Source organism: Budorcas taxicolor, chromosome 7, assembly GCF_023091745.1.
Source record: "Budorcas taxicolor isolate Tak-1 chromosome 7, Takin1.1, whole genome shotgun sequence".
Lineage (NCBI taxonomy): Eukaryota > Metazoa > Chordata > Mammalia > Artiodactyla > Bovidae > Budorcas > Budorcas taxicolor.
Genome location: NC_068916.1, coordinates 50,214,498 through 50,225,936, shown reverse-complemented (window position 1 = coordinate 50,225,936; position 11,439 = coordinate 50,214,498). Strand labels below are relative to the sequence as shown.

At 52.9% G+C, this 11,439-nt stretch overlaps 1 protein-coding gene across 1 annotated transcript; it reads left to right on the top strand.

Moving 5' to 3' along the window:
• Positions 1-143: 143 nt before the first annotated feature.
• SLC23A1 (solute carrier family 23 member 1) lies at positions 144-10,373 on the top strand. The gene is made up of 15 exons (XM_052642447.1): positions 144-225; positions 1,281-1,342; positions 1,961-2,095; positions 2,524-2,681; positions 3,399-3,487; positions 3,622-3,689; positions 4,228-4,409; positions 4,540-4,660; positions 4,907-5,063; positions 5,386-5,533; positions 6,086-6,191; positions 6,426-6,555; positions 6,654-6,797; positions 7,276-7,371; positions 10,132-10,373. Exons 1-15 carry the CDS (start codon positions 144-146, stop codon positions 10,371-10,373), a joined length of 1,920 nt encoding a protein of 639 aa, XP_052498407.1.
• The last annotated feature ends 1,066 nt before the right edge of the window (positions 10,374-11,439 follow it).

Sequence of the window (11,439 nt, the reverse complement as noted above, 5' to 3'; positions counted from 1 at the left end):
GGCTTTGAACTGGTCAGACAACTTTGGGAACCTGGGAGCAGTAGCCAAGAAGGGAGAGGAGAGGACAGGCAGGCAGAGCAACGGGCTGGAGGCTGGAGCAACGGGCTGGAGGCTGGACAAGCCTTTGGATTCAGGGCTGTGACATGAAGCTGCTACCCAGCTGGACAGCGATGCTGCCTGGGAGCCCTCGGGGCAGGCCCTGGCCGTGGGCACAGCGACCCAGAAGTAGGTGGACCCTAAGGAGGCTGGGAAGGCACGGAAGGGACCTCGGGCTCAGCCCCCGCTGGCCTAGAGCTTCAACCCCTGGGCTTTCTCCAACCCCTAGGCGGGGAAGATGGTCCGGCCCAGGGCTGCTTCAGGGGCTGTGTGGCCATCACACAGGGCCTGACGCTTAGAAAGGCACCCCCCAATTTGGTTTAATGCTCTGCTGTTGCTGTTTTAAAATTTATAACACTTTTGGAACAGGGGTCCCAGGTTTTGCACTGGGTCCCACAGATCACACAGCTGGTCCTGGCTAGGAGGGAAGGAAAGGAATCCTTGTCCTGACACAGAGGACAGGCAAGACCGGACTAGCCCTGGCAGCTCCTTGGGCCTATCTGATTTTGCCTCAGGGACCCTGAGAGGTAGTGGTGGGGAGGGCAGTCCTTTATGACATTTAATGTAGAAATAAATACAGTGGGTTTAGGCGTTCAGGCAAACCTAATTTTTGGAATGGTTTTCTAAAACCTTGCGACCTGTGTGGCCTTGGTCAGATCACATCTCCTAAATCTGTTTCATCAGCTGTAAAACAGGTTAATAGAGCCCAGAGCCTGGGGTTAGACTTGACAATACAAGGATGTTGCTTGGCACGCAGTCATTCCTCAATAACAAGATGGGTTATGATGATGATAATGATTAACTTCTTATTAATAAGTAGAGAAGAGCCTGATTCAGAGTGTGACATCATATGTGCCCAGGGTCACTCCCTTTCTCCTCACCTCACCCAAGGCCTGGTACCCTTCCAAGGTCGTCCACTCCTCACCCTCCCTCTGGCCCTCTCTTGGAAAACTCATGGCCCGTGCCCAGGCTCAGGTGCAAGCAAGGGAGTGCTCAGGAGGTACGTGTGGCAGAGGCTTGGGCGGCCTTTTCCACTACAGCCAGAGTTAATACGTTACCTCAGCCTGGGCCCTCCTTTCGCAATCAGTGATAGAGATCTGGTTACAGATTTACTTCAAACAATGCCTGATATGTGGAGTAAAGTCCTCCTTGGCCTTCGTAAAGCCATCCCTCCTTCTCCTCAGGAACGGCTCACACCTGTGCCCCAAAGATGAGGGCCCGGGAGGACCCTGAGGGCCAGACACAGGTGCTGGGGGATGAGTGGGAATGGGGTGGGGTGGGTGGGGGTGGGGTGCTATGCAAGCCTGCTCCCTCTCTCTGCTGTGCAGAGAGAAAAGTTCTGATGAACTGGATCAAGAGTGACTGTCCTAGGTGGAATGTGGCAACTGGGGGAGGCGGTGGGGGTGGCAGTGGGGGTGAAAGAGATTTCTGCTTTGGGACTGGCTGACTCCAGCCTGGAACGAGCAGGGGGCCAGCCTACCACCCCCCACTAGCGGATACTCCAAGGACCGGGGCACTGGTGGGACCAGAGTGGGTCCAAGAGGGTCTGTCTCGGTCTTCAGCCCTCTTGGCCTCTTCCTGGGGTACCTCCAGGCTTCTGACTCACGGGCCCATTCCCTTGGCTAGAAGGCCCAGGTTCCGGGGGCTCCTGGAGCCAGCACAGTGGACTCACTCCTGCACAAGGCAACGTGAGGTGGGAGCCAGGTGTAGCCAGGCCAAGGGAGAGCGGGTAGGTGAAGCTTGAGGGAGGGCAAGGTCCCCCATCTGTGGAGCCGACAGGCCACTCGGGGCACCTGATTGATTCTGAAGCAGAGTGGACTTTTTCTGGGTGTCAACGCTGAGTTCTTCTATATGCTGCCCCCAGCATGAGTCCCTGGGTTCGGCAGGGACCTCCACGAGGGACCCCCCAGCGTCCCTGTCTACAGAACCCAAGTTTGACATGTTGTACAAGATCGAAGATGTGCCGCCCTGGTACCTGTGCGTGCTGCTGGGCTTCCAGGTGGGCGTCTCCCCAGGCCTGCCCCCTGCGCAGCCCCCACCCCGACCACCCTGCACCCACCCCAGGATCCCAGCCCCCTCCCTGGCCAATGAGGTCATCCTGGGTAACAGGAAGAGAAACCTAAGGTGAGCAGCAGTGACTGTCACCAAGTCTGTGGGGAAGAGGCTTGATAGGGCCTGAAAGGGATGGCAGGCCCACCCCACAGGAGCTGCGGGAGTAACTTGGGGCAGATGGTGACTCCCAGAGAGGTGAGCAGTAGCTCTGTGGGAGTCCCTTATAGGAGTATCAGGCCCAGGTGGGCTCCCTGGTGGGGCTGGCCTGGGCTCAGGCCCACTGAGGCAGGGTGAGGGCTCTGAGGCCCCCCTGCTTCTGGGTGGGCTCCCTGGGCCCTGCCTCACATGCTGTCCCCCACTCTCCCCCGCCCCTAGCACTACCTGACCTGCTTCAGCGGCACCATCGCTGTGCCCTTCCTGCTGGCTGAGGCGCTGTGTGTGGGCCGTGACCAGTACATGGTCAGCCAGCTCATTGGCACCATCTTCACCTGTGTGGGCATCACCACCCTCATCCAGACCACATTGGGCATCCGGTGAGCTGCCCATGTGCCACCTGTACCTCCGACCCCGTTCCCATAGATACACGCAGCGACCCACACAGCAGGGGCAGTCTCAGAGGGCTCTCGTGGGACACAAAGAGCTGCTATTTGGGCCCACCTGCTGCTCTGGCTTCCAGGCCAGACTTAGAGGCAGGTGGCTGGGGTCCCACCCTGGACCCCTGGGAGTTCCTCAAGGAAAAGGAACGTGCCTAGCTGGGCTTTCCTCTGTTCAGCCTTACTCTGGGCAATCGGGACCGCTCGCTCTCCTGCTTCCAGAGCCTTTGCGGGCCCCTTCAATGGCCTGTCCTTCTGGGGGCTCCCTGCCCCTTGTGCATAGTCCTAGGCCTGGGTGGCCTAAGGATGGTTGTTTGTGGGAAGGAAGGTTGTGAGCAGAGCTTGCACACAGGAGCCAAGCTATCCACTCCCGTGCCCATGGCCCGTCACAGTGCAGGAGCTGGTGCTCAGAGGGAAAGGGAGCAGGTTATGTGTTAGGGGCTCCATTTGTTTTCTTTCTTAGGCACCCAAAATGTCCCCGAGTCTGGCCTGAGGCCTCAGTGAGTTCTCTCTGTTCTGCCCCGGCCCCTGTTCCTCTGTGTCTCTGTCCCGGTGATTCTCCCGGTGCCTCTCTCTGTGCCGGTCCCCTGCCCCGTCTCTTGTTCCTGCCTCCCCACCTCCCATCCTGTCCCTGTGGCTCTGTGCCTCTGCTTCCAGGCTGCCGCTGTTCCAGGCCAGTGCCTTTGCATTTCTGGTACCAGCGAAAGCCATCCTGGCCCTAGAGAGATGGAAATGCCCTCCAGAAGGTGGGTGCATTTCTGGGGTCTGCACTGGGAAGGGGAATCCCCGGAGCCTGGAGGTTAGGGCTGTCCCGTGTCCATTCAGGGCAGCATCTTTCCTTTCTCTCTGTCCACGTGTGTGTCCCTATCTCTGCCCACAGAAGAGATCTACGGTAACTGGAGTCTGCCCCTGAATACCTCACACATTTGGCACCCACGGATACGAGAGGTGGGTTTGCATGTGGGGCAGAAGAGGCCTGGACTTGAGAGTGTGGTTAGATGGAGGGGAAGGCCACTGCTGAATCGGGGGATGCGAGAATGTGGTTCAGGAACTTTTTCTGTATAATTTTATGTAATTATTTATTTCCGGCTGTGTTGGGTCTTGGATGCTATGTGGGTTTTCCTCTAGTTGCGGCAAGCAGGAGCTATTCTTCGTTGCAGTGCATGGGCTTCTCGTTGGGGTGGCTTCTCTTGCTGCAGAGAACAGGCTCTAGGGCATGCAGGCTTCAGTAGTTGCATCACGTGGGCTCAGTAGTTGTGGTACCCGGGCTCTGGAGCACAGGCTCAATAGTTGTGGCGCACGGGCTTAGTTGCTCCAAGGCATGTGGGATCTTCTTGGGCCAGGGATTGAACCTGTGTCTCCTGCATTGGGAGGCAGATTCTTTACCACTGAGCCACCAGGCAAGCCCCTTGGAACTTTTTTTTTTTTTTTAATGTAGATGTCATGGCCTCTACATAGTGACTTACAGCTGATCTTGCTTTTCCAGGTCCAGGGTGCAATCATGGTGTCCAGTATGGTGGAGGTGGTGATTGGGCTGATGGGGCTGCCTGGGGCCCTGCTCAGTTACATTGGGCCTCTTACAGTCACCCCCACTGTCTCCCTCATCGGTCTCTCTGTCTTCCAAGCTGCTGGCGATCGAGCGGGCTCCCACTGGGGTATCTCAGCTTGGTGAGTGGGCACCAGGCCTGGTCCTTGCCCAGCCCCAGTCCCTCACTTCCCTCATGTCCTGCCCCCTTAGCCTTGGCTCTTGCCCCAGCACAGCCCACCAGCCATCTTCTCTTTGTGCTTCTGCCCCCAGCTCCATTCTCCTGATCATCCTCTTCTCCCAGTACTTGCGAAACCTCACCTTCCTGCTGCCTGTCTACCGCTGGGGAAAGGGCCTCACTCTCTTCCGCGTCCAGATCTTCAAGATGTTTCCCGTGAGGAGCTGACAGGCAGCTCGGGCTGGGACCAAGGCAGGGGCTGGACCTATGTCCAGGGCCAAGGTTGGGGGAAAGGGCCAGGGCAGTAGGGGAGCTAGAGGCAAAGATGCGGCCCCAGCCAGGAATGGAGGCCAGGGTCTGAGCTAGGGCTGGGGCACCATGGGCCTGGGGCTCGGGTTAGCTGGTCAGCCTGGACGGGGCTCCCTGGGCCCTCGGCGCACCCCTCACCCACCCTCGCTTCAGATCGTGCTAGCCATCATGGCCGTGTGGCTGCTCTGCTATGTGCTGACCCTGACGGACGTGCTGCCCTCAGACCCCACAGCCTATGGCTTCCAGGCACGAACAGATGCCCGAGGGGACATCGTGGCTATTGCTCCCTGGATCCGCATCCCTTATCCCTGTGAGCAACCCATCTGGGCCCCTCTGCCTCTAACTGAGACCATCAATGTGGCTCCTGGTGCCCCCAGTCCATCTGATGACATAATAAGTATCAACTGCACATTTAAAGTGTTCCAGGCAGAGTGCCAGTGTATTCCGACATAGCCTCACTCCAGCTTTATGACTAAGTGATCCCAAATAAGCTCCTGCAACTGTACAGCTCCCATCCCAGCCTGAGATCCTTTTACCCCTCCCGCTGCTCTACCCAAGTACTGCCTGTTCTACTCCCTGACCAAGCTAGGAACACTCACTGCCTCGCTCCACCTGTCTCCCTGTTGCTTCAGGTCAGTGGGGGCTTCCCACTGTGACTGCAGCAGCCGTCCTGGGAATGTTTAGTGCCACATTAGCAGGCATCATTGAGTCCATTGGGGATTACTATGCTTGTGCCCGCCTGGCTGGTGCACCACCCCCTCCAGTACACGCTATCAACAGGTATGCCCACCTGCCCTCCCTAATGTCTGATCCCCTCAAGGGTCACTCGGGAAGCAAACATTGGGACAGAGTTGAACCCCAGAGGAGGGGGACAAGGAGTTGGGCAAGTCACTAACTCACCAGGATTGGTCCTCCTTGCTTATGAAGTGAGGATGCTCCCATCACTTACTGTTGCGAATTAGCTGAGGAATAACAAAGTCTTAGAGAAACTACAGTCACTGACAACCTTCCGTGTGTCTAGCCCTTGGTGTGCGTTCTCTCATGCAATCCATTAATGGCTCTGTGAGACAGGTACTCCTATTGTCCGCATCTTACAGATGAGGAGATTGATGCCCAGAACCACCCAAGGATTAAGTGCCAGGACAGTGGGACTAGCTTCAGATCTGGGATCCTGGCTTCCAGACCCCGTCTGGCCTGGAGTGGGGGACCACTATGGATAGTTAGTTGTAGCTTGCACAGTCCTAGAGACGTGAGAGATCTGGCCAGGGCAATGGGAGGACGCAAGCCAGGATAGAGCACGGATCAAGGCCCCCACTTGCCCTTTCCTTACAGGGGTATCTTCACCGAAGGCATCTGCTGCATTATCGCGGGGCTGTTGGGCACGGGCAACGGGTCCACCTCATCCAGTCCCAACATTGGCGTCCTGGGGATTACCAAGGTGCCCGGATTAGCCAGAGCGCCCCAAAGCCCCGCCTCCATTCAACGTACCGCAGGCCCTACCCTAAACCCGTCCCACTTTGGCCTAGGTCCCACCCTACATCCTGCCCTGACCCATTCGTGCCCTGCTCTTGTAACAGGCCCTGCCCACCCACCACACCCCTCCCCTCCTGCAACTAACCCTCCCCCCAGCCTCGTCCTCTGGGTCTAGCCCCACCCCCTGGCTCACTGGCAGGTGGGCAGCCGGCGCGTGGTGCAGTATGGTGCGGGCATCATGCTAGTTCTAGGCACCATTGGCAAGTTCACGGCTCTCTTCGCCTCACTCCCTGACCCCATTCTAGGGGGAATGTTCTGCACCCTTTTTGGTGAGTGTTGCGCATGCTTTTGAGGACGCAGCGTGGTCTCAATGAGTGGAGCCCACTCAGCGGGCTAGGAACCTCTAGCGGTTCTCTTGTGCCCTCAGGCATGATTACAGCTGTGGGGCTGTCTAACCTGCAGTTCGTGGACATGAACTCCTCTCGAAACCTCTTCGTGCTTGGATTTTCCATGTTCTTCGGTCTCACGCTGCCCAATTACCTGGACTCCAACCCTGACGTCATTAGCACAGGTATTCCCAAGAGTCTACCCATCGCAGGGTGGGGGAGGTATGATGGGCTTGACTCTGAGCATAGCCTCTTCCCTCAAAGGCTCCACATAGCCAGAGCCACAAATCCTCCCCAACTCTGGATGTTAGTCAGCAGCCAAGTGGCTAATTAACAACTGTCCTTTACTAAGACATTTTCTGTGTCTTAACTTTACATGTGCTTTTACTTTTACACAACAGCTCCATGAGATACATACTATCTTCATGTTAGAGATGAGAGGGGTTAAATGATTTGTTGCAGGACAAGCAGCAACCAGCAAACTGAGATTTGAATCCAAGGATGGGAAAGGCAGAGGGTATAATCCTGAATGTCCAGATTTTGTACTGTCCTATCTCCACACCTGCTCGACAAAGTCAGCAGGCTGCACAAGTGGGGAGCATCTCTGAGCTCTGTTCTCTGGATGAGGCCATCACGTTCACTGGCCTTTGGCCTGTTCCACAGGTGTTCCTGAGGTGGACCAGATTTTGACTGTGCTGCTGACCACAGAGATGTTCGTGGGTGGGTGCCTCGCTTTCATACTGGACAACACAGTGCCAGGTACCAGTCAGCCCTGGGAGGGGAACAGAGAACCACAGTGGACTCACAGGCAGTCCACCAGGTCTCCGGAGCTGTGGCCAGGTCAGATGCAATGCAGGCTCTGCAGGGAGAAGCAGGGACAGATGGGCTGGAGGGAGACCACTGGCCTCATAGAGGCCAAGTTTCCTCTTGGTCTTGAAGAGGATGTGGCTAGGAGAGTCATTCCTGGGCCCCATGAATTGTTTCCTTGCCATTTTTTGGTTGCCACTGGATTGAGGGGTGCCTTTGTTTTCTTAGGACAGGTGGGAATGTAGCATTAGTATTTTGGCAAAACCCACTCCAGATATGCCAGTGATCTGTCATGCTGGCTACTAGGAGAGCTCTTAACATGTCTCTTTGGTATCAGGGCTTTTTACAGGGGTCATGGAGGATACTTTGTGGGGTCCCTGAGAATCCTCTTAGCCCATGTTTATGTGCCCCCAAAATATAAAAACTAAATGTCGCCAGGTACTCTGACTAGTAATAAGACTTGTTAGCATTTACCAAATATTTACGGGTCAGGGAGAGAGCTAAATGACTCATTTTATCCTCAAAAACTATCCTGTGAGGCGGACTATCAATGCCATTTTATGTGAGGAAAAAGAATCAGGGGTTAGGTGACTCACTGAAGGTTTTAAACACTGCAAATTTGGGATTTAAATAAAGTCTATCCAGTGCAGTTAGTTCACAGTCTGTGTCCCAGCCACTCTACCACTTTGCTGGAGAGTTCCAGGGGAAGTGTAAGATCAAGGAAAGCTCAGTGGAGGCAGGGGCTAGAGTGCATTAGTCCACGGAGATGAGATTGGAAAAACAAGATGATAGCTCTCCATCTGCTGCCACTTAACAGCCTAAACATAGCTGGCTCCACTTGCTTTCCCCTCTCTGAAGACACAAGCGTCTAATCCGAGCACAGGAATCAGGGGCTGGCTGTGCACAGCTGGTGGGTTAGAGTTTACATAGGGAAGGGGTAGGGCTCCCTGGTACTTTCAGGGATTTTAGATAGCATCAGATGAGGGAGCTCCTGGTAGAAGCTGTCCAGTGAATAGATGGATTTTGGCACCTGATAATGGCACCCCGCTCCCCCACTACACACACCCTCCAAAGGAAGCTGAGGTGAGACCTGGAGCTCAACCTGTGGGTGTGAAGACAGGGGAGTGGCGGCCTTCCCTGGGAATCCAGGGAGATGGAGGCATCTGGGCAGGCAGCTGTAGAGGGGTTTGTGATTTGGGCAGCTGGATTAAGCTACCCAGATGCTAACAGCCTCAGAGTGCCAGAGTTCTTCACATTCCTTTCAACCCAAATGCCCATCATTAATCCATCCCTGCCAATCATTATATGTGTTATGCTGCATAGTACATAATAGTCCTTCAATATGTATCGATGAGGAGTCTGAAGCTCACATTGGTTAAATCGTTTGCCTAAGGTCACACAACCTGGACTCAAACCCAGGTCTGGCTGGCCCAGAATCCAGTCAATAACGGAGTCATACAGCTTTATTGTGTGGGATGGGTACACTTGGCGGATAGACCACTTTGTATTTGCTCTTTCTTCTTTACCTACCCACAGACCAACCTTAGAGGGGCAAAAAGTTTAGTTCAGCAAGTGCTCCTGAAGCCTACCAGTATGGCCGTGAGTTAGATACGTAAGGGCAAAAAGTCAGCCAACAAGATAGAAAGTGAAAACCGAGTTGAAAGCAATTTAGAGCAGTAAGTGAATGAGCCTGGGCTTGAGTCATCCAGAGCGCTTCCTGGATGATTCTGGATGGGCCAAGGAGACTGGAATGTGGACAAGAGTTGAAGGCACCACAGGGAGGGGTTTGGAAGGCAGGTGGGGAGCACGCACTGGCGGTTGTGTCCCGGCAGTGGTGAGGAGTGGGGTTGAGATGCCCCAGTCTGGTGCCACAGCTCCAGCTCCTCTGCCATCTGTTCTTTGTGCAACCAGGCCCAGCTCAGACAGCGCCTCCTCCAGTGGCCTCTCCCGAGCATCCCAGCCCTCCCTCAGTGCCTCCTTCTCTTGAGATTTTGGGATAATTCTGGTTTCTCTACTCACGGGGTTTTTCAGCCTGGGCTGCCAGTGTGTGGAAATCTCTGCACTAAATTTCCACTTACTTGTCTTCAACCTCATCTTTCTTGTGAAAACCTCAGAGAATTCACAAATCCCTCCCATATCTACTTTCCCCCATTTGTGAAAAATCTCGTGTATCCCTACCACCAACAAAGATTTTACTTAGCTTGACTTTCTGAGGTTTGTATTACAGTTTATTTTCCAAATACGGAATCATAATACTGAATATTAATACTGATTATGGTATTTCAAAATATACCTTCCTACCTCCACAGCAGTCTGGGCACTACTTGGTCCCCACTGGCCCAGCAAATACCAGCCCCATACTGAAGGTGAAGGCTGACAATTACTTAACCTTCTTCATCATATAATTTTGTATAATAGTGCATATATACCTCCCACCAATGTTTCAAAGAAATTAGACAATGAATTTAAAGCACTTAAGCACAGAGCATTATGGCACACTGTAGATATGCAATGTTGATTATGTATAACCGGTATCTTTAAGGGGTCTCTAGAGCTCTAGGCAAGTTAGGAGCTGAGATCATAGATTCAACTTTGCAGGACCAGAAAACTGAGAATCAAGATAACTCTGGAATTCTTCCTTCATGACTAGGTTATGGGGAGGGGAGGTAGCGGAGGATTGTTGGCTCTGGTGACCCCGTTGTCCACTTGCAGGAAGCCCAGAAGAACGAGGTCTGATACAGTGGAAAGCTGGGGCCCATGCTGACAGTGAGATGTCTTCCAGCCTGAAAAGCTATGACTTTCCCATTGGGATGAGCATGGTAAAAAGAACTGCCTTTCTGAAATACATTCCTATCTGCCCGGTCTTCAAAGGATTTCCTTCAAGGTCAAAAAACCAGCTTCCAGTTCCAGAAGATATCCCAGAAAACGCAGAAACCGTGTACACCAAGGTCTGAAAAATTACTCCCAGCAAAGCTAGGACTGTGTGTTAGTCTATGGCTTTTGTGGGAGGGTTGGAAAATCACAACATTCTTATGCTTTAACCAAAGAGACAACTACTCAAGTTTCCATTTTTGTGACCTATTTGAACGTTTTCAATGGAAAGACAGACTGGGTAAAAAGTCACTATGTTTGTGGAACTCCTTAGCCATTTTACAGTGACAGTGGAACTTACCAACAAGAGTGGGCCGTTAACTGTGTAGGAGGTTAAAAGTATGCTGAAATATTGATCCCTTTGGCCTTTGGGTATCTGAACTGATACTGGGTCACCTGGAGCCCGTGAGTCATAAACTGCAGCTATAGGCAAACTCATCCAGTATGATAAATTATATTTCATGACATGGAAAAGGTTTGAGAAATGACTGACAGAAGTATATTAAAAATTCTCTCACGTAAAGCGCTCTGTCTCAATAGTTGTAATAAAACCTCTACAAAGAATGATTTCAGTTACCCTAAAACTATGCCATACAGGCCCTGATGGGGTGATGTCATCTCAAGGTCTTAAAAAAAAAGGTAGTTTTAATGTGCACATTGCCACAGACGGACAAGTTCCAACAAGGTGAGAGCTTAGCTTAGATGACTCCATGATAGAAAGCTCTAGGAAGTGATTTATTACTTTGTACCAGGGGATGGTCTCAAGTGCTTGATGTGTATTAACTAAATACACTCCTGAGATAGATACTATTGTTACTACCATTTTAACAAGGTGGAAACTAAGGCACAGAAAGGTTAAGGGACTTAACCACAATCACTAGACTCAAATTCAGGAAGTCTGGCTAGTCTTTGCTCTTCATCATCAGGTTACTCAAGTTTATAGCCTCTAATTATATTGCATGATGATCACCTGGCAGTATGTGGAAATGAACTCATCTGCCCACCCATCTAGGCTTAGAGAAATGGTCTCTAACACTTACATACTTGCCAGCTTGCTGTGCCACTTGTGTACTGAGCTAGTAGAGAACAGAGTGGGGCTGGTGGTATTGTGGCTCCAAAAAGAACAAGAGCCAAACAGCATCATCTACT